The sequence below is a fragment of the Podarcis melisellensis genome (genome assembly GCF_964234715.1).
Source record: "Podarcis melisellensis genome assembly, chromosome: 6".
Lineage (NCBI taxonomy): Eukaryota > Metazoa > Chordata > Lepidosauria > Squamata > Lacertidae > Podarcis > Podarcis melisellensis.
The window spans coordinates 72,260,601-72,286,336 of NC_138538.1; the positions used below are offsets into that span (position 1 = coordinate 72,260,601).

A 25,736-nucleotide genomic window follows, 5' to 3' on the forward strand; every position below is an offset into this window, starting at 1 on the left:
AAATTCTAAGGATGTTTGCTCAGAAGACCCTACTTTTGGTTAGTGGCACTTAGGCCCAGGTAAGTATAAACAGCAGCATCGAAAATATACTAACTTTGACACTGCAATTCTATACCTGCCTACTCAGAGTAAGGCCCATTTCTCCCCAACGCTGATGGGAGGACAACATTTGGAGGTTTCCCAATTCTGGTGCACAGGATTGCAGAGTGAGATTTCTTTTGCACAAGCAAAAGGTATGGGGAGGTGCAGCAGACATGCTTCTAAGCAGCTAATTGTAAGAAAACAAAAGGTCCTGTCTGCTTTTCTCACGAAAACAGCAAAACTCTCCATGTGTAGAAATGCATATTAGAGCTGAGCGACCTGTGTTTCTACAATGTACCCAGGATTTACCATTATCTAATGCTGTGGGGACTGCTTTACATTTGAAAACAAACGTTCCTACGATGCATTTTGAGCGAATAAAATCTCATATCAAAAAGCATTTCACTCATTCCAAAAGAGAAAATATTTCATAGAGCTTCAGGGGTGGAGATTGCAGTGCCACCTAAGTAGATAACAATTCTTACCTTGAATCTCCATTTAAATGAAATTTCAGTGGCATACACTCCCAAGTGAAAGAAGGTCTGAGAGTCAGTTCGTTGGAAACTAAGCTTAACGAGCCTGCTTTTAGAGAAGTGTGCGATAAAAATGGGAAGGGTTCCAAGAATTGGGCTTTTTCAGAATCTCTGTGTTGTTGTTTTTAAAAAAGCTATGCTGGCCCCTCTTCTTGTTCTTTGTTTTATACCTCAATCCACACTGTATGTAAGAATTGCTTTTTAACCTCCTTTTCCTCCCAGTCACCTTGAGACAGTGACTTATCCAACGCCATCGCCATTTGGTTCATAGATAACTAAGGAGCTGCAACCCCAATATATCAAATACCAAGCAATTCAAAATTATTTCATGGTAGCAATCATCCACCAAGAATGGGAAAAGAAACACAAAGCCTAGAAATTTATGTTTGTTGAGTATAATAATCTCCCCTTAGCTTTCCCAAGAATACAGCCTCTGTCTTTACACTTGCGCAACAGTCTCCAACACAATAGTAACACAACACTATAGTAATCCAAATCAATTATTCAGACTAGCTATATTTCTATTCCGTCCCCTGTCCCCCATCAGATGTATTCATTTACATGTATATTTTCATACCTATGAAAATGTCGTTTTTAATTCCACATTTCATTACAAGACATATATTCAACACATAAATATTTTTTTGGATTATTCCATACATATCTATTGATTACGAGAAAGCTAAAGAACAAAGTAGGAAGTTTTGGTTGGGTTCCAGTATTATTGGGTTCCATTTTGGTTGGGTTCCAGTATTATCACTTGTGAGAAACAAATTATGGGACAAAATTGAGAGCTACCAAGATCAATGACCTGTCACATAAAGTTTATTATTCAGGGCAGGCTAGAAAGGAACATTTATGTTATCATAATTAATTACTCTTCTTCCAGTAATGAAGTCACTCACACACACACACACACACACACACACACAATATTTTCTTAAACAACAGCCAGGCGAATTGAGAGCACATGTTTTACCCAAGGAAACAATCATACTGACATTATCTCAGTATTTTAAAGTATGAGATTGAAACCACAGGTATCTATTTTAAAAATAAAAATGTCAAATTATTGGCCGTGCAGCATCATCTTAAGCACATTCACCTGTCAGTCACACAAAGTTCAATCGCCTTCCTACCTAAGTGGTCAAATTTAATTTCTCTTTTTCCCACTAGGTGGTGCCATAAAATTTTGAAAACTGTGCTAAGGGTGATCAACCTAAAGGCCTGCTGTCAGCTCAGGCTACGGATAGAGGAGGAATCCACCTTTAAACAGATTTAAGGTTTGGCTATTCCAACCCAGCCGAGCCCTGTTTTGCATTGAACTGTGTTTATCCATGCATATATCACAGAAAGCAATATATTTAAAGAGGAACAGAACAGAGATCATGCCATGTCCAACAGAAATAACCAGAAGTGAATGAGAAAGAGAAGAGAGTAGGTTACTACCAGGTACCTTACCCCTTGTTGCTGTTGCTGGAGCTCCCTGATGGTATTTTCAGCTTGCTCCAGTTTAGTAATGGCCTCATTACTCTGCTGTTTGATGGTGGCCAGCTCCCGTTTTATGAGGTAGTTTTCCTCAGCCTCCTGGGCCCTTGTCACTTGTCCCTTAGGACATAATTTTCTTTTTAAAGCAATTGGAGGACCGATCCAGGGAAGACCGAGAGTTTTACATATTTATTCTGCCATATGGTTAAAATCTTGCAAATCATCACAGAACTGTTACAGCCAGTACATCAATTTAGCGAAGTAAAGGCAGTTTAGCACTGCACCGCATTAAACGCTTTTAGTATCCGCCAGCAAGGTCAATTATGTATTTGCATTCAGCAGAACTCTGTTCATGCATATATTACTCCATTGTGCATGCACATCTGTTAGAAGTTTTGTAGCTGGTCTACAGAATTAGTGCTGAAACAGAATTAGAGCCCAGCAATTACTCAGAATTTCGGGCATCATTAGAATGAGCGTGCAGAGATATGCCTAAATATTATTCTAACACAGAGCTGCTAGATTACAGTTGTTTAAATTTACAAGGGTAGATATTCAGTTGTAAAAATGCATGTAGTTATTAATGCATGCATTAAAAACAGAAAGCTGTTTTTTTAGAATCGGAAAGAGTGAGATACTAAAGAAGTATATACCTGTATCAATCTATCTGCCAAGGAAGCACTTTCCTACAAAAAGGAAAAAAATTCAGATAGGAGTAAGAGAAAAAAAAGGAAAACCAAGTGACAAAATCAATGGTGGAAAATTATGCCCAAATTCTACCAACTTTCCATATACAATGAACTCTCAAATATTCATTTTTTTCACCCATTAAAGGTGGTACGGTTTAACAGCCAAATCTCAGCAGCACAGGCAGAAGACTTAATTCAGAAAAATAACACCGAGCTTCAAATTTAATAATATTCGTTTAAAGAGGGTAAGTTGTTTAATTTTCAGTTGGCAGTTTATTGCATGGAGCAAACATTATACGGTATGCAAATTCATGTAGAGCTCACTTGATCAAGCTTTGTGAAGTGAAAGGAGGTATAATTTGAGCACATTTCAAAGTTCAGCTAGTGAAGGGGCAGAGCAATTTGTACAACAGCAGTATATAAAAGGCAGGAGTCTAGTGATGCAAAATGTCAGGCACGAAGAACAGTGAATATATGCAAAGTATATCTGATCTGATTTCGGACAACTCTTATCACTAACGCTATTACAGTTTAATCTTCCCTTGCTCAGATTTTGCAGCAAACTAGAATCTTCACAGCTATCTAATAATCCAGGCAGCTTTCAACCAGGAAAGGTACAATTTAACCCATACACATCAGTTAGTTTACACCTCCCTTAATGCACTTAGAAATTCACAGAGAGGGCAGAAACTGTTAACACATCCACATAAAAATTGATGCATCAAGAAGCCAAAGGAAGCTGTATCAGTAGAAGTAGAAATGTATTAATTAGCATAAATTAGGTGGAAACTATCTTCAAGCTGAACGCACAATTGTTCTTTGAAGTGAGGTTTGTTTAAGAACAGAATTTCCATCTTGCTTTCCTACTTTTGTTTTATGACAGTAACGGCCATTCTGTTCCCCTTGGAACCAGGAATGCACATTGGAAAAAGTTCACTTTCCACGCTTATGGGGAAAGACCAAACTTCACTCCCCACACAGGGAGAACTCCTCTTTTAAGTCACAAATGAAGACTTCTGCCAACTATAATTTCAAAAACTAGGAAGCTATAGCTGTAAAAGGCTTGAAGGCCTAGGAAAAAATACCAGAAAAAGGAATCCAATCTATTCCTATTCAGCATCCACTAGAGATAGACAGCGTATTCTTTAGTCCGATTAATGGAAACAAGTATTCCAGAGCCAAGGGGAAAGGCCACAATATCATAAGATTATTGGGCAGAAGGAAATTTTCATATGACAAAGAAAAACCACGAGGAAGTGATTTGGGTATAGAAAAAGACAAAACCTGCCCTTTCAGAGTTGCCCCAATGCTTGAAGAAGAAACACCTGTATTAGAGATCAAGGAAAGCTTGCCTTCTACCAAAAGGATAGCCAGCCACTCTCACAATGGTTAACAAACGAGTATCAGTCTCTAGAAGCTTATATGTCGTGCTACAGCAAGCTTGAAGTCTTGCAAGGTTGGCACATTGGCAAGAAGGTGGCTGTCAGGGTCGTTGGTGCTAAGGGCAATTGCAACAGGCTGGAAAACAGTCTATAGAACTGTTGGAAGGATTGGGTTAGATCTGGACTAGACGCTTCCATCACCTGCTCTGTTTGGATGCCATCGTTTCCTGGGCACTGGAAAGGTAATCACTGTGGATTTTGTTTGAGAACAACTCTGTACTGTCTTGGAATTCAGAACAATAAAGAAAAACACATCGCAACCTTGCTCAGACTATAACAGGACAATGTTACAAAAAAACCTCCTCTTTTTAAGAGAACCGCGTCCCTATCACGAAGGCAAAAGGAAAAGGAAATAAAGAATTCATAATGGGTTCTCCTATTCCTCCAACTGCCCTTGCCCATTGAAAGAACTGAGAAATAAAAGCAGTAAAAGTATTACCATGATAGTGGGACTAAAAAAAGCAGCAACGCTGAATGAGAGGATCATCTAGAGGACAAACATACAGCCTCAGGCTTGCTAGCCCATTGTCTAGTCAAGGCCAGTGTGACACGTAAAAAACAGATCCTCAGGAGAGGATGACTTCCTAAGACTGTTTCCTCACCAGTGCCACAAATATACTCGAAAATTTTCAAGTGGCTGAAAGAATGGAGCTGAAGTTCTTCCAAGGTGTCCAAAACACCCACCCACAACACAACTAGGTACACACACAGTTCAGTTTTTTGCTTCAAACGCTGCCTCTGAAACTACTCAAATTAACAGACTGCCTATACTAAATGGAACACTTGGGATTTTTTAAAAAAATAATAATAAAAGCATACATTCCTCAGCGCTTTATAAACTGTTTATATTATTACGCCTGTGTCAGTTATTCAGAAAAAAAATACAATATAAAATGCTCAACTCTCCTGTTTGAGCACCACCATTCAACAACCCAAGGGATGACTGTTTCGTCTATCGCTAGTTTGTCTGGTTCTGGCACCCTGCAGTCCTGTTTCCCCCTAGCCATCAAATGATCAGTAGTGTCCACATGCTTGGAATAAGAAGAAGGAAGCTCTAATGGCTTTAAGAAGGATTATTATTATTATTATTATTATTTATTATTTATACCCCACCCATCTGGCTGGGTTTCCCCAGCCACTCTGGGCGGCTTCCAACAAAACACTAAAATACAATAACCTATTAAACATTAAAGGCTTCCCTAAACAGGGCTGCCTTCAGATGTCTTCTAAAAGTTTGGTAGTTATTTTTCTCTTTGACATCTGGTGGGAGGGCGTTCCACAGGGCAGGTGCCACTACCGAGAAGGCCCTCTGCCTGGTTCCCTGTAACTTGGCTTCTCGTAGCGAGGGAACCGCCAGAAGGAAGAAAATGTTTCCAGGTACAGTTAGGGTTCTTCATGAAGCCAAAGCGGGCCAAGAGATTGAGATGAGGCAGAATAGAAACAGTGAGAAGCCCTTATTTTCCACAGCTCTTTGGTGAAAAAAGTAAGAAGGATGGGTGTTCTGCTCTCAACCTGCTTGGGAACAAAAATCATAATCCAAACTAAGAGCCTTCCCTTATCTACCACACTTTGTTACAGCTATCTGCTTTAACCTAAATTAAGAATGAGCTCTCTCAACTTCATTGTACTATTCGGTCCAGGGATTGAACTTGAACAGAATGCCACTGAATTAAGGAAAAAGACTGCAAGTCAAAGCTGTATATGTGTTGTGGTTTCTATGGTGTGCTGAACAAAAACAAATAAATAGAAACTTGTTTTCGGTTTCTGAATATATTCTATACAGTGGTTATGCAAAGCGCGAAATAATTTCAGACACCTGGCTTAATGTTTCAGTGCATTTGGTGATGCAAAGAACCAAAATAACGTTGGTGCAAAACTTTGTCCCAGCTTCCTTCCAACAAGGAGATTGTCCAAGGACACTGATCTTCCATCCAAAATTCATTACATACATCTTTCAGTTTCATTGTCTGACTTTTCATAAACCCAATGCCTTGTTCTTCAATAAAACCGTTAATTATTAAGGGGCCACAGAACGCTTTGTTGAATTCACTTCTTTAGTTACGGTTGTACGGAAAGCAAGTGCTCATAATTTAGAACCCTAAATTGTCTAATTATGAAGAAGCATCATGACACTGCTATAAAGCAGACATTAGCAGTGTTGTTCTTGCCATGCTATTCATATTAGTACAGCTATTCAGAACTGCACCGGTATTTTAAAATTTGTCATCAAATACAGGATAATGGTGACTAGAATACTTACTTTTTCTAGTGTTTCAATGCGCTGTTTTAAAAGTCTATTTTCTGTCTGTAATCTCTGAAAAGCAAGCAAAATTAACTGAGCCCTAAATGCAGTGAGGAGACAGGAAGAATCCAGTAACCTTCAAGGCCCACTGAAGTTACAAGATACCATATCACCTGGTAAACATTACATGGAAACATCCTAGATTTCTCGCCTAATTATTCCCTTATAAGAGTTTCAAAGCAGATGGGCAATTTAAATTAACTGAGAAGTCCCAATGATCACTTTATATGCATGGTGCCTCTACTTTAGGGTCTGATTCCACACACTTGTGGCAAAGTCATGCTTCTATGAATGTTGTTATATTGGAAGGTCATATGATCAATTATAAATTATACAACCTAATGCCCAGCATCACAAAGAGCTAACTCCTGACCACATTCCCTTGAAAGCAAGACTGTGGATACAGCCTGTTAATTCAGATCAGTAGAAGGCCTTCTGAAATTATCAGTGTTACTAAATTGCTTGCTATCACAACGCAGATAGCTTCTTTTAAAAAAAGAAAGAAAAGAAACCTTGCTGGAATGCAACGTGGAACCTTTGAGAAAAATACCGTATTTTTCACTCTATAAGATGCACCAGACCACAAGACGCACCTAGTTTTTGGAGGAGGAAAACAAGAAAAAGAATGTTCTGAATTTCAGAAGCCAGAACAGCAAGAGGGATCGCTGCGCAGTGAAAGCAGCAATTCCTCTTGCTGTTCTGGCTTCTGGGATAGCTGCGCAGCCTGCATTCGCTCCATAAGACACACACACATTTCCCCTTGCTTTTCAGGAGGGAAAAAGTGAGTCTTATAGAGCAAAAAATACGGTAAATTTAAGGTCTGACGGTCACTTTGGGTGACACTGCTGCAAACAGCAGGGTGGAGTGTCAACCAGTCAGGAGAGAACAGAGAGTTAAACGAGAGAAGCTGACAGTTAAAACTGTGAGATAGTGCTTGGAAAGGACTTGGGATGGGTGGATAGGGGTTTGCTAGGCAGGGCAACTCACGAGTATTTCCCTGAGGGGAAGGAAAAGATCCTAGAAGTGGGCTGGAAGAGTTCTTACAGGCAGGACAAACAGCCATTCAAGGAGGAATCTGTTTAATTAGAAACAGTTCTAAAGTGGAGGTTTTAAGTAAAGTTCTCAGTTATTTCTGTAAAGCATTTCTGGCTGGAACAAAAGCTCTAGGCCTTATCAGGGTCACCATTAGGCTTTAACCCTCATTGAGTGTGTTTAAGTAAAATTCCAGTTTTGCTTCCGCTGGGACTGATCCTTACTTTGAGGGATAAATGGTCATGGGTTTTCTTTTCACATCATCAATATTAGCAAACCCTGCCATGTACATAGAATCTCAGACCTCTCAAGTGTTACTCCCAGGGAGTGTCGTAAGTTTTAAAGCACCCCAAACCCAGCCACATTCCCTCGTTCGCATCTTTGCTTAGGGAGCCTGCCACATCAGGGTTTTATTTTCTTACATATTCCTCCACAAAACGATCATATCCCAGCCCACACATCTTTCACTGCAGCTTTGTTTTAAATGTACCTTTGAAAAGTGGAAAGTTACAGGTACTATATTAGCTTTCCATAATAAATGAGGATGCACTATGGAAAGTTAATATGGCACTTGCTTCCACAAAAGACTTGTTATTTATTCATTACCTTCGTATCCTGCCTTTCTTCCAAGAACCTCAGGACAGCATACAAATAGTCCCTGCTGCCCAGGTAAGGATTGAAAATATCCACATTAGTTACAACACTCTCTCACAAAATTCCACTTACTTTAATTTCTACTTGCTCTTCCATTTCTTTTGTTTTTATAGTGGTATATTCTTTTTCTAACCTGAAGAAAAAAATGTAAGACTTTTTTTTAGTACAGTGGTACCTCGGGATGCGAACGGGATCCGTTCCAGAGCCCCATTCGCAGCCTGAATAGAACATAAGGCAACTGTGCGTCTGCGTGAGCTCAGGTCGTGTTTTGTCGCTTCTGCGCATGCGTGTGACGTCATTTTGAGCGTCTGCGCATGCGCGAGCAGCGAAACCCGGAAGTAATGCGCTCTGTTACTTCCGGTTGCCGCGGAGCGTAACTTGAAAATGCTCAACCTGAAGCACATTCAACCCAAGGTATGACTGTATTGTGTGCATGTGCTGAACAGAATAAGTAACATGCAGATTGACTGTCACTATTCCTCTGCTGGACTCCCACCAAAGCTTTTGTTTTTCATTCACTAAACCTGATTTCCCTCTCCTTCACACTGAAACTGTACGTCCATGAAAAAGGCACGATTCTTTGTAATTCTTTTCACCATGTCTATGGTCTTAAGGTACATGAGGTTTTGTTTTAACACACATAGTGAAGTAGAAAAAGAAAACCACACAAAACATCACCATGGAGTAGTTCACACAAGTGCCTATTTTGCTGAAAGTTTACTTGCTGGAAAGCAATACCTGTTAGCATGTGCCTGGCAAAATGACAACTTGTAAAATCTGCACCCAACAAGTAAACCTCTTCTTCCTATCTATATCCTTAAAAAAGTAAAGCTAAAGGACCCCTGGCAGTTAAGTCCAGTCGCATACGTCTCTGGGGTTGCGGTGCTCATCTCGCTTTACTGGCCGAGGGAGCTGGCATTTGTCCACAGACAGTTTTTTCCGGGTCATGTGGCCAGAATGACTAAGCCGCTTCTGGCGAAACTGGAGCAGCGCACAGAAACACCGCTTACCTTCCCACTAGAGGGGTACCTATTTATCTACTTGCACTTTGACATGCTTTCGAACTGCTAGGTTGGCAGGAGCAGGGACCGAGGAACGGGAGCTCACCCCATCGTGGGGATTCGAACTGCCGACCTTCTAATGCAGGAATATGCAGCTATCCCATACAGGGATCGAACCTGCAACCCTGGCATTATGAGCACCACGTTCTAACCAAATTGTTGATATATGAATTAAGTGCCCATGCTTCAGCAATTGAGGCCTCATTTAGAACTCAACAGAAAACACACACCAAGTTGTACTGCTTTCAATAAGCAATTATAAATGGGAATTGTGAAGCCCATTTCAAAAGCCCATAGCTAGAGTGCAGTGTATTAAGACAGCTTTCTAAACAAAACAAAAAAAGGGCCTTAGCAGTAGATCTGCTAAGATAGTTTTTCTTAACAGAAAGGAAGTTAAGACTTTATATCCAATGGGACCCCTTTAGTTCCCTGGAGATTCTGTGATCCAGTGGAGACTTATACGACTAAAAGAACTGAGAGGGGATGAAGGGCACAGGCAAAAACAGAAGCTTCCACTTGGCTCAAAAGTTTCCATAAATGCAACAACAGGAATAGATACTACCCAAAAACAGATTTTAATTTTATTTATTTATTGCCCATTAGGTCCTAAACAGTAGCTTTTGATACACAAATCTCCGTCAAGCTCTTTTTTAGTGGCACGCTTGTCTGTTTTGCCTAAAGAGTTTCTGAAGCTCAATAACTAGTCTGCCATTTTGTGACTTTCAGTTGATCTGGATAAAGTTACTTTGCTAACAATGCTTTTGCGTACAGTGGAACCTCGGGGTGCGGACGTAATCCATGACGGAGGCACGTCCGCAACCCGCAGTGTTCATATCCTGAAGCGCCATGTCTGCGCAGGCGCAATTTGGTGCTTCTGCGCATGTGCGAGCGGCGAAACCTGGAAGTAACCCGTTCCGGTACTTCCGGGTTTCCCGCAGTCCGCAACCCGAAAACACGAAACCTGAAGTGTCCGTAACATGAGGTATGATAACATAGGCCAAGGTGGCTGATGTATTCTCCCCCTCCCGAGTGTGATACACAGTACTGTACTCTAGTTAGAATCATTGGCAAAGAAACTGCTGAGACTCTTAAACAGAAGCACGTTAACAAGATTTTAAAGCAATTCAAAACCCAGGAACTCTTTTAGAGCACAGATGCTATTTTATGCAAAACGTACTACCTACTTTTTCATCTTTTTTGCATTGTATTTGACCTGGTAAGCTGCTTGGATTAATTTATCTGGCCCACCATCAAACTGACGCGGAACGACCTTCTGAAAGTGCTAAAAAGAAAGCACACCGTCACGGTAATTAATACCAACATTATACGCAAACATTCCAGCAATTTGATATGTCGACGTCACATTTAGCTTACTTGTAACATCCCTTCCATGTCGAGCTGCATCAATTCTGCTTGATTCATCTGGAGTAGTGCTAAGCCGACCCGAAACACTATCTCCAAACCCTAGGAATAAGGTATGTGTTTTACTTCAGGTAAGCATTTCGGATATCTAATATAAATATATTTTCCCATTTAGCTGAATACTGACAAAATTAATATTGACAGATTTCCAACTGCTAGGAGCCAACTGCTAGGGACCAAGGTCTTTTCCACCCCCCAGTAAAATATTTAAGGGGACCGCCCCTCCAAAAAAAATTTGATGGGCATTGTCATTCAAATGGTATGCATGTGTTGTGTCATGTGATCAATTACGTGGGGGTGGCCCTTACCCAGACCCCTGTAATATTTTATTCGTTGGCACCCCTGAACCCAACTAACAACCACAGTCTACATCAGAAAGAGTTGCCTTGGGAGATACAGTGTTTTGATTGTGACAACAGGCATTAGACAATAGCTACCTCAGACATAAAGATATCAAATATTCTTGTTGCAATTGGTAATGGGAAAGATGTAAGGAAAATAGTTAAGAACCACGACGAGGCATACATAGAGGTATGAAAACTCTGAGCCTGGAAATGTACATACAGCTCTGGCAGTTGCTCCTGAAAGAAAATTTACAGTTGTTGGGTTTTTTTTAGTTAAGACTTTCATAAATCATAAAATAAGTATCTATTTATAAAGGACTACACTTTGGAATGGTGGTCTCCCTCTTTCAATAATATGATTTATATCATCTGAAGGCCACACACTGATTAGACAGTTCCCATGTAATTTACCTCAGACTGAATCGCTCGGCATTTTGCTGTGTGAAAGCATCTAATGGTTATGAAGCACTGATGTTCTCTCTTACTGAGAGTATTAAAATAGGGATAACAAGGGAGTGTGAACAAAATACTGGAGACAAAGCTGTTCAACTTTCTTAGTTCAGCAGGGTTTATAGACTGAAGCGCTGCTCTCCACTTCCTGAACTCTGGCCAATTCTCTACACACCATTTCCTTTCGGAAGTGCTTTTAATTTACGGCCTTCCACTTCTCTGCCACCCAGTTCTCCTAACCCACTGCTGAGAAAGTGGGAAATATCTGCAACTTTAAAAACAAAAAGAAATGAACTACAAAGCATACAACTGGTAAACGATCTCATATATATCTATATATACCTGTATCATCCATTCAAACTGATACATACAAAGGCCAAGTTCAGCCATACTTGGCTTGAAGAGTTCTCGAAGTCGGTAATCTTGCATTAATTTAACGAACACGCAAAACGCTTCCTCCTCAGGCATCTGTTTTGAAGGAGAACCAAGTCAGGAGCTCATTACTCATTGTCATAAGTAAAGTAAAGGGAACCCTGACCATTAGGTCCAGTCGTGACCGACTCTGGGGTTGCGCGCTCATCTCGCTTTATTGGCCGAGGGAGCCGGTGTACAGCTTCCGGGTCATGTGGCCAGCGTGACTAAGCCGCTTCTGGCGAACCAAAGCAGCACACGGAAACGCCATTTACCTTTCCGCCGGAGCGGTACCTATTTATCTACTTGCACTTTGACATGCTTTCGAACTGCTAGGTTGGCAGGAGCAGGGAGCGAGCAACGGGAGCTCACCCCCTTGCGGGGATTCGAACCGCCGACCTTCTGATCGGCAAGCCCTAGGCTCCAATACCACGTGGCTACAGGACTCATACAGGTATACATGGCGGGGCGGGGAGAAATGATGTTTCCTAGCACTTCATAACCAATTTTCATCTGTAGCTCTTTTTTATTGCAGTATCTGAACAAGTGAAAAGAGAACTGCTGTTTCTCAAGCCCTAGTGGCTTGGTAGTCTCATTGTGGCAGCTGTGGTTACATGGAAAAAGCATTGCAGATACTCCCTACATTACAAGCTTACACCCAGGTTTGGAATCACTGGCCATATTTGGATTATCCATTTTCGGATTAATGAGCCTGTACAAGATTTTGGCTCCTGCACACAGCTGCTTCACCTGCTTCTCCATGGAAGGGAACAAGACAGGAAGCTGCAAGCTAACCATGGTTCATTGTTGCATTTAAACCAGGAAACTATGGCCGATGGCTTCCAAACGGGCAGAATAGGATGCCAGAGGGGCTTAAAGTTGGCTTCCAAACAAGCTACGATGTGGAAATCATTAGCTGCTAGTTCAGATGTAAAGGCAAGCCATAGTTAAGCTTCCTGGCTTCTCCTGAGTCTTGTGTGAAGGGAGGAATGAAGCATTTGCACGAAAGAAGATCAGGCATAACTTGGCTTATTAAACTTGAGATTTGTTTGTCTGAATGTTGTCATTGCCTTCAAACACTTGCAACCTCTGGCCAATATTAAACATTGCAGTAGGGTTTTTTTTAATTAAATGATAATAATAAGAACCAGGAGATTTATGAAAGCCATGCTGGGGAATCTCAAGTCTGCCCAGGAATTTTTATCCCGTAGAACAGGTTTTCTATTACTATATTCTATAGCATCTCTGCAGAATGAACGTCATTGTGCCTGGGGCCAGGGGGAAAGCTACGTGTGGCCAAACATTTCTCTTTTAACAAGCAGGGAACAAACACACATTTACATTCTAGGGGCTAGCCGCCAGAAGATCACCAAGAAGCAAGGCTCCAACCTGACTCACATTAAGCCCGGGCTTAGAATTTACTGAACTGTTACAGTAAAACAATGTGCGTTCAAAGTCTGTGGTAAAGACCAGTTACCCCACAAGAAGAGCCCCAGTTCGTGGATCCTGTGTTACGCTTTATCATCATCCCGTTCTGCTTTCCAAAGTAATATATAGTTTCGTGAAGCAGTGTGGTTTACTTACCTGCATGAGAAGCAATCCAACGATAAAAGCACTTCCTTGGCAGTAACCAACCTCACGGTCCACTAATGAATAAGCCTAGAAAAGGTTTTTAAAAAACTGGTAAGACTCCAAGCAGCAGAAATCACTGCACATTTGCTTCCAAAACCCATCACATTTATATACCACCTTTTCTTCCAAATATAAATAATAATTAAATTTGTATTTATACCCCGCCCTTCCCGGTTCAGAAAATTGGGCTCAGGGTGGTTAACAACAAATTTAAAACACTTAATTGTTGCAACAAAAACAGCATAAAATACAGTATAAAACGTGAATAACAATAAATTCAGAATTCAAAAATCAATTTAGGGGGAAAATCCATCCAACAAACATTAGATGATCACCAGGGCTAGCTGGCTAAATTAGTCCTGTTTGGGCCAGCGAGGAGACCAGGGGAGAATTAGCTGTGGGATCCCAGAGTGGGTAATCTTCATAAAAAGGGGAGGGAGAGGGAAGGAAGGGGAATAAAAGATCAGGCTAAGTTCAAATTCCAAGCCAGGCGGAATAACTCTGTCTTACAGGCCCTGCAGAAGGAAGTTAAATCCTGCAGGGCCCTGGACTCATGGGACAGAGCATTCCACCAAGTCGGAGCCATCACTGAAAAGGCGCTGGCCCTGGTGGAGGATAATCTGACTTCCTTAGGGCCCGGAACCTCTAAACTATGGTTATTCATGGACCTTAAGGTCCTCTGCGGGGAATACCAGGAGAGGCGGTGCCGTAAATACGAGGGCCCTAAGCCACAAAGAAGAATAGCGGGGTACATACATGGTTCTCCTGCTCCCCCATTTCATCCTCACAACAAACCTGTGAAGTAGGTTAGACTGAGAGTTGGTGACTGACTCCAAGCTCACCCAGTGAGCTTCATGGCTGAGTGGGGGATTCAAACCCTGCCCTCCCAGGTCCTGGTGCCGCACTCTACAAATATTACACCACTCTGGTTTACACTACAAGGCAAACCACTTCCAATACCCAAAGGAGCACAGAATATGGTGGTGGTCACAAAATTCTGCTTCTTGAGGATGCTACCTATTACCTTTCAAGCATGTTTTTAGTTCTTATTGTTGCAGAAGCGTATGGGGACTTGCCTGCTAACATTTCAAAACTCAGAGAAGTCGCTGGATAAGGTTTTCGATTTCTGCCCCTGCATCATTGCCCCTGTCTTGAGCAGTAAATGTAGAAGTAACCAAAACAAATGGTTCGGATTTGATCAATGTGCACAGGGTTGTATGCGATAGTGTTCATGCACAAGAATGGCTGCCCAAACATGCAAAGGAACTTCCCCTTCATCTCCTCCCCCTGCAGCCCGCCATGTGGCTCTTAAAATCAGCTCCAAAGGGTTGAGAAACCATCCAGAGCCAATTACGGGAAGGAGTAGAAGTCATTTAATTCATACAGGTTGCAGACTTCAGGTTTCCTGGGCACATCGCCGTCATCACCGTCAATATTATCCTTACTATTATTTAACATAAGAAACACGAAGTGCACAGAGATTCTGCTAATACAGTGGTACCTTGGGTTAAGTACTTAATTCGTTCCGGAGGTCCGTTCTTAACCTGAAACTGTTCTTAACCTGAAGCACCACTTTAGCTAATGGGGCCTCCCGCTGCTGCCACGCAATTTCTGTTCTCATCCTGAAGCAAAGTTCTTAACCCGAGGTACTATTTCTGGGTTAGCGGAGTCTGTAACCTGATGCGTATGTAACCTGAAGCGTATATAACCCGAGGTACCACTGTATCGGATTATGTTTACATTCTACTGAAACCCAGAGGCTGTATGCATGCTAGCCTGAGAGGATCCTGGCTACAAGCTGAGATGCTAAGATGCCACAAAGGCATGGCAAGAGGAAGAGGCAATCAATTAGGTGGCGGTGCTATAATGGAAGCAGATCTGTATGTTGGAGGAAAAGTACAGTACCCAAAGGTCAAATGACCACTCATAGAAAGTGTGGGGAAGTGAAGGAAGCAGAGGGCTTCAGGAAGGAAGACTGGAGGCAGCAACAGGAATGGAATACGAGGAATGGAAAAGGGAAAAAAAAGAACAGTGAGCAACAGATGTACCTGGAAATTTGCCTAATGGGCTCTTTCCTCAACCTTTGTACTAGTATGAGGACACAAGCACAGAAGGGGCTGTGTGCAGATTGTGGGAAGGAGTGTAGAGGCAAGACATGTTTGCAATTTTACCCCTCTGCTACCTGCAAACATGCTAAGTGAAAAACCAGCAATCCTAACTGGTAGGCGGTCAACATTTGCATGTGTGCTATTGGTTGAAAGTGGGGCAGAAGGCTGAACTTATCCTTGAAATCAAGAAGGCTTCCCTCCATGCTGTACAAGAACTCCCACTATAGCTGTTAAATACACGTCCCAAACAGAGCTGAGATCTTCCTTTCTAAGGTTTCTGATTTGAGAGATATGAGTGTCGGTCTCCTGGTTATCCCCACCCTTCCAGCTGTATATTTGCATGTTTTCTATCCCACGGCATTTAAAAAAAGGAAAGCGTGTTGATTACGTATACCACCTCTGATGTGCTGCGCAATGCACAAATAGCGAGCTGCACCACGCTTCCAATCAAAAGGAAACAGCAATCAGCAGGAAATGTTTCGAGTGCATTCGTATGAAAAAGTCAATTGACAGTTCAACATGAGCTCATTCTCTTGGCTGGCTGAATGTCTACAACAGATGTGCCTGAATTGCAACAACAGGGTAATTCTTCCCTTCGCTGTCAGAAAGTCTAATTGCAATTGATGAGCCCAAGTAATTTCCCAAAGGTCAGTCCACGTGCTACATTCCAGTATTTCTCTCATGGAAGTCTTACTCACATGAGCCATATGATATGCAGGTCCCAATGTAGCAGCAGTTAATATCTTTGAAAGATGAAAAATACAGATGGAAGAAAATGGGACAGCCGAGATCTACGATATACTGGCTTATATGCTACGCTGCTTGAGAACCAAAAAGTTCTGGACATTTCCTTTGTTTTAAAACAAAAAACTTTTAAGCCCTCCCCTAAATTACTATGAGGAACGTGGGTGGAGCTGTGGGTTAAACCACAGAGCCTACGGTTTGCCGATCAGAAGGTTGGCAGTTTGAATCCCCGCAACGGAGTGAGCTCCCGTTGCTCAGTACCTGCTCCTGCCAACATAGCAGTTTGAAAGCATGCAGTGCAAGTACATAAATAGGTACCATTCCGGCGGGAAGGTAAACAGCGTTTCCGTGAGCTGCTCTGGTTCGCCAGAAGCGGCTTAGTCATGCTGGCCACATGACCCGGAAGCTGTACGTCGGCTCCCTTGGCCAATAAAGCGAGATGAGCGCCGCAACCCCAGAGTCGGCCACGACTGGACCTAATGGTCAGGGGTCCCTTTACTTTTAAATCACTATGATTTGTACACCATAGGAAAATAATTCGCTGTAAGTGAAAGCTAGTCTTATCCATCAAAAAGATCTCCCTTCAAATATCTGGCACTTTTACCAGTCAACATGTTTTCACTGATTAGGGTGGCGCATTTTTTCGTAGAGCCAAACCAAAGAGATACCCAGTAGCAGCCTGTGTATTCGCCCATCTGTCATGAGACACCTTGTTAATGATGGGATCTGACTCAGAAATGCAAAAACCTTCTGCCAAATACCCCATTTTGCCTTCTAATTTGGGGTACACATACAGTCGATGAATACTCATAAATATAAATTCATGTGCATGTATGTACACAAGCGTAAAAAAGTGAGTCTTATGCTAGGTTATACCAAGGGACCAGGGTGGCTAAAAATTAATGGTTTTTTTAAAAAAACAAATTTAAAAATCGGATTTAAATTGCTTTTGGAGGAAAAATCTAAAGATAGTTTTCTATTTAAGTCACATTATAGTCCAAAGGCTATTCATCAGGAAATAAGGATTTGAGTTTTTCATGTGTGCTAAAACTCAGTCTAAGGTTTTTGGGTTTTGTTTTTTTAAAAAAAGTTTAACCACATCAGTTAGCAAACATGGATACATATGCTATAATGTTATTGTTTGAGTTAAATAAATTGTTTAAATTGTTATTAAGTAAAAGATTGTTTTAGTGATCTGTCTGGGTGATGGGCTGTTCAGGGGAATGAAGGAAGTGGATCTGTGTGAGATGGCAAATGGCTAGTTGGTACAGTGGTACCTCAGGTTACATATGCTTCAGGTTACATACGCTTCAGGTTACAGACTCCGCTAACCCAGAAATAGTACCTCGGGTTAAGAACTTTGCTTCAGGATGAGAACAGAAATATGCGGTGGCAGCGGTAGGCCCCATAAGCTAAAGTGGTGCTTCAGGTTAAGAACTGCAGTTCCATAAAGAAGGCTGATCGCTGAAGAATTGATGCTTTTGAATTATGGTGCTGGAGGAGACTCTTGAGAGTATGGACTGCAAGATGATCAAACCTATCCATTCTGAAGGAAATCAGCCCTGAGTGCTCACTGGAAGGACAGATCGTGAAGCTGAGGCTCCAATACTTTGGCCACCTCATGAGAAGAGAAGACTCCCTGGAAAAGACCCTGATGTTGGGAAAGATGGAGGGCACAAGGAGAAGGGGACAGCAGAGGACGAGATAGTTGGACAGCATGAGTTTGACCAAACTGTGGGAGGCAGTGGAAGACAGAAATGCCTGGCGTGCTCTGGTCCATGGGGCACGAAGAGTCGGACACGACTAAACAACTAAACAACAACAACCACTGTAGTTAGAAAAACACCGATGCTGGGGGAGAGAAAAACAGGGCAATGTTTGATTTCTGTTTGAATCCAAGGCTTGGAACTCCTGGAATCATGCACTGCTTGGAGACTGGGGTGCCGTGCAACAATATGCTCAGTATATAGAGACATAGCTTGGGTGTCACAGCTTAAGTTTAGTGTCAGAGTGAACATTTCATATTTATATACTGCTTAATCCATGAAAGAGTCTAAGATTTATGATTTACGTTTAAAAAACCATTAAAATATGATAAAACACAATTTATCAAAACATAAATAAAACTGCAGTTTTAAATCAAAATATAAATAAAATCGCAGTTTCAAAGCAAATATATGCTTAAAACAATTACTTTTCCGATATGAGCTGCTGACTTACCTTCATTACATTAAATAAAACCTCCTGCCCAAGGCTGTCTTTTTCTTTAAAAAAGTCGTGCTCGGGGTATGTCCTAGCAATGTCCCTTCTTATAAGCTTTTCTGAAGGTGAAGTCATTTTCAAGAGTTCCGAATATTGATCCTTAATTGGCATATTTTGAGCTGTGCATAAAAGCTGCCAAACTATTGCTCGGAAATGATGCGGTATCCCTTTTCGAACAAGTTCCTAGAACGTAAAAAATAAATAAATCAATGAGCGTTTATTTATTAACTGCTCTACTTGCAATAATCTCAAAGCGTGCAGTTTACCAAAATCCTCATATTCATGCGCACATATTCTCACTTTTTAAGAAGGATGTGATAGCAGAAAGACCAAAAAAAGGCAAAAAAGGATAATATTGAACACGTAATTGAACACAATTACTTTTTACTGTCTATCAAAGTCTACGATGCCAGGCATTACATTCTGAACCGCCAGATTTTAGAGAGTGATATTTCTAAATGCGGACACTGCCAACGACTAATGATTTTGAACACTGCCAATCAACAAACCTTAATTTGCTTCTCTTTCTTTTTCCGCACATCTTCCCAATCATTCACAATTCTTCCCCAAAGGATCCAGGAATCTTCCTCGAGGTGGCTGAGGTTGCTAGAAGCTGATGAACTAGAAACAAGTGAGGATCCGCTGTTTCTTCTTGACCCATCGACGGAGCGCAGCGATTTGCTGTCGGTCTCCAACAATCTGTGGTAAACACAAAACACTTTGAATCTTCTGGACATATTGAAAAGAACAGGCCAGATTTTGCATTTGAAATTGACAGCTCTGCCATGAATTAAACTTAAGCACGCTTGTTTGCACGACCTCCTTGATTACCCTTTGAGACTAAACAAAGTAACAAACAAACCAAGTTTAAATATTTTAGCACTGGAATCAGAACCTTGTTCTTCGAAATGGTATTTTTCCCTTGTAAGAGAGTATTTAATGAAGCTCACGAGTCAAAAGGTAAAATTATTAAGGGGAGAAATGGAACACACAGGTGGGTGTGGATGGGTGTCACAGCCAGACTCCAAAAATGGAAAGGGGGCATTTGCCAGGAAGAATCAGAAGGTACTGAAAAGCTCAAGTATATCCCCTGCTCCTGATCTCTCCATGTTTCCCCATTTTATATTTGCAGTAATAGAACACACACATTTAAGGGAAATGTGTTTGCTGGCAATTCCATTCTTGATGTGTGAACAAGTTGTAGCTAAGTATTAAAGGTAAAGGGACCCCTGACCGTTAGGTCCAGTTGCGGGCGACTCTGGGGTTGCGGCACTCATTTCGCTTTATTGGCCAAGAGAGCCGGCGTACAGCTTCCTGGTCATGTGGCCAGCATGACTAAGCCACTTCTGGCAAACCAGAGCAGTGCACGGAAACGCCGTTTACCTTCCCGCCGGAGCGGTACCTATTTATCTACTTGCACTTTGACATGCTTTCGAACTGCTAAGTTGGCAGGAGCAGGGACCAACCAACGGGAGCTCACCCCATGGCGGGGATTCAAACCGCCGACCTTCTGATCAGCAAGTCCTAGCCTCTGTGGTTTAACCCACAGCGCCACCCGCGTCCCTAGCTAAGTATTAAGCCCAACTTATTAGTAAAATAAGTGAGGTTGAAACCATGAACATACTAAGTAGTGACTAAGCCTCATTTAACAAATGAGTAAGTCCCGTTGATTGGACTGAACTGATACTATCGTCATCATTATCATCTACCAATAACTGGGGGAAAGTTCACTTTCCTCTCCTCTTATGGTCAGAAGCCCTATCAGCATTTATATATTGCTTACAATTTTGCTTACAATTTTGCTTACAATTTTGCTTACAATTTTGCTGTTCACTTGGATGTGTTATGGTTCTACTTTGGGACATTTGATTGATCAATGACAGAAACAAATCCCAAACTATTTTCTCATTTGCGGTTTGCTCTGCCCAAATGCCCAAGTTAGTATTGTAATCTCCTTCCCCCGACACCCAATTTCACTGCTCCATTCACAACCTCCTTTCTAAATATATTGGGCAAATGAGTTGAGATTACTAAACTTACCCTGCACTTTTCCTTTCAGGCAGCTTTTGCCAAGCTGGTGCTCTCCAGATGTTTTGAACTACAATTCCCATCACCCCCAGCCAGTCATGCTACCTAGAGCTAATGGGAGTTGTAGTCCAAAAACATCTGAAGAACACCATGTTGGCAAAGGCTGCCTTTAAGGAATAGTTGTTTGTTCATCAACTTTGTAGAAATACCGTATTTTTTGCTCTATAAGACTCACTTTAATAACGGGAAATGTGTGTGCGTCTTATGGAGCGAATGCAGGCTGCGCAGCTATCCCAGAAGCCAGAACAGCAAGAGGGATTACTGCTTTCACTGCACAGCGATTCCTCTTGCTGTTCTGGCTTCTGGGATTCAGAATATTTTTTTTCTTGTTTTCCTCCTCCAAAAACTAGGTGCGTCTTTTGGTCTGGTGCATCTTATAGAGCGAAAAATACGGTACTTTAAACAAGCATGTGCAACGCTTGTTATGCTGAACAAGCTAATACCCAAATGCTTCTATATTTCCAGTTGTTAGCTTAATGAAAATTGACAGTTAACAAAGAGAACGACAAATTCCCATAAATTGTCGAGGGAATGAGCCACCTATGATAGAACTAGACCACTTTATGGCTTAACATTAATCCAGGGAATATAGAATTAATGTTCTGGAGGCGGGAAGGGGGACTTACAGCAGAATCCGCTCCATTTCTACTTCCTTAGCTTTTTTAGTATTTGAGATTATCGTAAGCTTATGAATCAGCTGTAAACAGTAGCTTTTCTGACACTGTTTATGTTTAAATCAACCTTTCACTCAGTTAAAACAGCAATTATTTACCTGAACAGGCAAGATATGAGGATTATTATCTGTAACTAAAAATTAGGGTAGGGCACAGGACGGGAAAGCAGGGAGAAAAGGAAGCACAAGGCCCAAATACAAGATTTGGAACTGGAACTCTTACCATCAGTGCGCAAGTGATGGACTACTTTTCAAATGTTAAGACATGGCTCATGAAATTTAATAATTTCTTACCCGACTTGGCCTACAAGGCACAACTGCTACGTTCCTTACATTTGCAAAACACAAAGAAAACCTTTCCCTCACAAGCAGTGCAGTAAACAAGTCCAAACTCCAGATAAGCATACAAAGTGTGGTTGTCTAACTCTTGAAGAATGAAACAAATACTTGACCATAACAAGTCATAATTTTGCAAACGTTTGTATTTTGAAGTATTTATCCTAATTCTCTGTTGTAATCCTTACCTTGATAAGTCCATGGCTCCTTTTTAATTCAGAATCTGCAGTTTATGATAACGTAAGCAGTCAGTAGAAAAGAAACCACTTCATTTCCATCAATGATTTACGTTCCTCAAACAGATTCCTGATTGGTTAAGAATGAGCCATTCCAATTTATATTGGAGGGGAACTTAACCCCGTGTGACTTTAAAAAATAAAGAAACCGAGTACTTGTCCAGAGAAAGGTCCCCTACTTCCTTTTTTTCACACTTCCGGTTTTTGTCAAATCTTTTGCACATGCTCAGGTCAAAGTTTGTTTTCCACAGTGAGGGAATGTGTAATCTGAATCCTGCAGAGCTCTGAAGAACTGTTAGGTTCATACATTTAGTGAGTGAAAGCAGGCAATTCCTCAGGTTTCTAAGCAAGTTTTCAATAAGGCTTTCTAAACACTGGTATTCCGCTTTGATCTCTTAGGATTACAGTAAATCTAAAGGAATTTCCCATTTTAAGAACACACACAGACCAGCACCTGAAAATTGTTACTTCCGTTTTCTGAAGAATATAAGTGTTACCCAAACAGAGAAAGAGAGCAAAAGTGAAACAGAGAATGGATGGACTAGGAGAGATCTGTGATAAAATGAAATGACACAAAAGGCACTCTAAAAGAAAAAGAGGACACAGCAACAACAAAATCCTTGCTGGCATTCATGACTTGTTTTTAGGAATACAGATAACTACTGTTCTATCTGAGTGCTACAGGGAGAGAGGATTTACAAGAAAATGTATTCATCTTAGGGGACGCGGGTGGCGCTGTGGGTAAAACCTCAGTGCCTAGGACTTGCCGATCGTATGGTCGGCGGTTCGAATCCCCGCGGCGGGGTGAGCTCCCGTCTTTCGGTCCCAGCTCCTGCCCACCTAGCAGTTCAAAAGCACCCCTAAGTGCAAGTAGATAAATAGGTATAGCGGGAAGGTAAATGGCATTTCCGTGTGCGGCGCTGGTGCTGGTTCGCCAGAGCAGCTTTGTCACGCTGGCCACGTGACCCGGAAGTGTCTCCGGACAGCGCTGGCCCCCGGCCTCTTAAGTGAGATGGGCGCACAACCCTAGAGTCGGACACGACTGGCCCGTACGGGCAGGGGTACCTTTACCTTTATAGTCATCTTATTTGGCTAACACAGTCTCTTGGGGACTCACAATCAAATTAAGAAACAAACAAAAATTGTTAAAAAGCGGCCATCAAAAGTTAACAAATCAATACACGAAACATAAAACACCAACTTCTTAAACAAAACAAAACAAAAAATCACCAAACTAGAGGATACCAACATACAGCCTTAGCACAGCAGGACCATATTCCATCAAGAAAAATAATAATTTAAAATTTAACATACTTGGACAATGACATAGAAGGGATAGTTTTGACAGTGGTGATAAGGGACAGCTGATATACAATGGGTACCTGTAACACTCCTGTAGTTGCACTGTTTATAGCAATCAACCACAACTACATACTTTAGCTTGCTTGGAATTGTGAATGCTCCTCCTGTCAGCCCCTGTGGGTGACACACACGTCACAAACCAACCATAGCCTAGCTTGTCATGTTGCATGGCCCCAGATCGTGGTATGTTTTATCTGTTTCAAACAAACTACACGTGGAAAACTAGAAAGACAAGTCAAGGTTTGTTCTTGGCTTTTTTTTGGTTTTGTTTAGCACTCACAGTTGGTTTGCAACAAGCAAGTGAACTATGACCTGGGTTCAAAAGAGAGGGGGAACTATTTGTGCTGCACGTAGCACCTGGGGTGGGGGTGGGGGGAGGCACAGTCACAAATTAAGCCATGGTTTGGCTTGCCGTGTGGACAAGGCCAAGTAAGAACACAAAATGCCAAAGCACAGGGACCTTGATGAAGAGACATTGCTCAAGTCAATTGTATTTATAACTATTGTACTTTAAGGACCGTAATGTGATCTTTTTTGCATTCAAGCCTATCGAGAAGGCATTAAAAACAACAACAACAACACAATTGTATTGCAGCCTTACGAACAATGTTTAGGTGAGGCTGTAGTGTCACAACCCTTTATTGTGACAAAAGCTATGGTCCGTCTGGTCGGGGAAGAATATGAAACTGATCCGGAATGCAAGGTATGTAAGTCTTGATTAAGAAAGAATTCCCAGCATTCTTCCGAAAAACCAGATGGAAACTTGGGAGATTTAAAGGCAATTATATGTTCCACATCTTTGAACACACTAGTTTGCTTTCCAAGAAAGAACAGGAACGTGCTGCTGTTGTTGTTGTTGTTGTATTAAAACCAAGCCATCCACCTGCACAATTCGACATGCCACAGGTTGCCTCGACTCACTCACCTGGCAGCAGGCGCATACGACAGAATGGCTACGCTGCAGGCTACTGGATACCTTCCAAGCTGAGCTTATCGCCTTGCCAGGTAATTATACGGCTCGCGACCAACGGCCAGACAAATAAAGCTGGAAAACATGCCCCGCCACTGGAACCGATTTCCGAACCTGAACACCGCCAGGAAAGCTAAGCTGCCACTCACCTGTTTTGCTCTTCTAATTTGGCCAACAGCTCTAAGTCATCGGGACTCAATTCCGCGGGGGACAAAGGAGACAACGCTGGAGTTGAGAGTGTGGTAGAGGAGGATGCCGTGTGTAATGAAGCAGATGGACTTGCCACCTGGCTGGCCATTTGACTGACAGTGTTCTTCACCCATGAGAGAGTAGAACTCAGCTTCCCTGTAACCTTGTCTGTCGCCACCTGAGGAGGAAAGCATACAAGGAGGCATTTAACAGCTCCCTGGTCAGGAATGGCAAGCACATAGCCATAGGTGTTTAGCTGGATCCCTCCAGTGGTTCCACACACACCCCATCTTTGCTTTTTCTCCTTCCCCTTCCATGCAGTGGTGTAGCGTGGGTTGTCAGCACCCGGGGCAAGGCAAGTAATTTGCGCCCCCTAACCCGTGGGTTTTAGTAGGGGCAGAGAGCTGCGAGTGCGACCCCCCCCAGATGTTGCGCCCGGTGTGGCCGGCCCCCCCCTGCACCCCCCACGCTACGCCACTGTTTCCATACAACTGTAATTTGTTCAGTCACATAGAATCATCTCAGATATCTATTAATGATCACTGCTGCATTTATTTTATGAGAAGAAAGAACTGATAGAAAAGCGAGCATTTGCAAGTTCTGAAAAAGCAACATCTAAAGCTTGCAGGTACGTCGACCTTGCTAATAAGACTTCCGCAAAAATGTCTAGTCCCACAGCCAAATTTTACTAGCTGGCCTGCTCACAGATATCTTGCCAGTCATCTGCATATTAACAAAGAGAACCAGTGCGAAGGATTTTTGAGTTTTTTTAGGAAATCAAAGTTGTTGAGCTTTTCTTGGGAAATCATGAGGTAAAGATACCTCATAAATAGGACATTGCAGAGGGCAGGCTTCTGCTGGGGGTGGGGCAGAACCTCAGATAAGTGATTACTTTCAATGCTTTTCAGTAATATTTGTGAATCTAAGAGGAACAGCTGCGCCCCCCCCCCCAGCCCTGCCTTGGCTACACCCATGACTGGCCAGTGCTATTTCACATATACAGTAAAAACAAAGGAGTTTTGTGGCACCTGAAAGACTAACATTTTTTAACGGCATGAGCTTCTGCGGACTCAAACCTACTTCTTTAGATGCATGAAGTGAAATCTTAGCTGGCAGGTATATGAAGAAAAAAGCATCAAGGTGGGAAATGCACGGTAAAAAATTACAGCCGGTGATAATTAAGAGATTTAAATGTGTGTTAAATACCTATTACAGTAGCAGATGGAT

The 25,736-nt window shown here is 41.9% G+C and overlaps 1 protein-coding gene and 1 long non-coding RNA gene across 5 annotated transcripts in view; both read right to left on the reverse strand.

Annotated features, from left to right (window-relative positions):
- EVI5 (ecotropic viral integration site 5) overlaps positions 1 to 25,736 on the reverse strand; it is a 68,063-nt gene that overhangs the window by 30,059 nt on the left and 12,268 nt on the right. The window contains exons 2-13 of one of the 4 annotated variants that reach the window (XM_081914168.1): positions 24,470 to 24,687; positions 19,165 to 19,354; positions 18,614 to 18,838; positions 13,494 to 13,568; positions 11,841 to 11,966; positions 11,142 to 11,285; positions 10,657 to 10,746; positions 10,467 to 10,564; positions 8,294 to 8,354; positions 6,494 to 6,547; positions 2,756 to 2,788; positions 2,076 to 2,222 (exon numbers count right to left, since the gene is read on the reverse strand). In XM_081914168.1, coding sequence (XP_081770294.1) covers positions 2,076 to 2,222; positions 2,756 to 2,788; positions 6,494 to 6,547; positions 8,294 to 8,354; positions 10,467 to 10,564; positions 10,657 to 10,746; positions 11,142 to 11,285; positions 11,841 to 11,966; positions 13,494 to 13,568; positions 18,614 to 18,838; positions 19,165 to 19,354; positions 24,470 to 24,618 — 1,392 coding nt within the window. In that variant the 5' untranslated portion in view covers positions 24,619 to 24,687. Of the gene's footprint in view, positions 1 to 2,075; positions 2,223 to 2,755; positions 2,789 to 6,493; positions 6,548 to 8,293; positions 8,355 to 10,466; positions 10,565 to 10,656; positions 10,747 to 11,141; positions 11,286 to 11,840; positions 11,967 to 13,493; positions 13,569 to 18,613; positions 18,839 to 19,164; positions 19,355 to 21,940; positions 22,017 to 24,469; positions 24,688 to 25,736 lie in introns of those variants that run through there. The other 3 variants (XM_081914169.1, XM_081914170.1, XM_081914171.1) reach the window with 3 other exon arrangements.
- On the reverse strand, positions 8,853 to 9,431 carry LOC309371576. Its single transcript, XR_014169215.1, has 2 exons — positions 9,005 to 9,431; positions 8,853 to 8,959 (listed from the first exon to the last, which is right to left on the reverse strand). It is a non-coding gene; the product is annotated as an uncharacterized lncRNA (long non-coding RNA).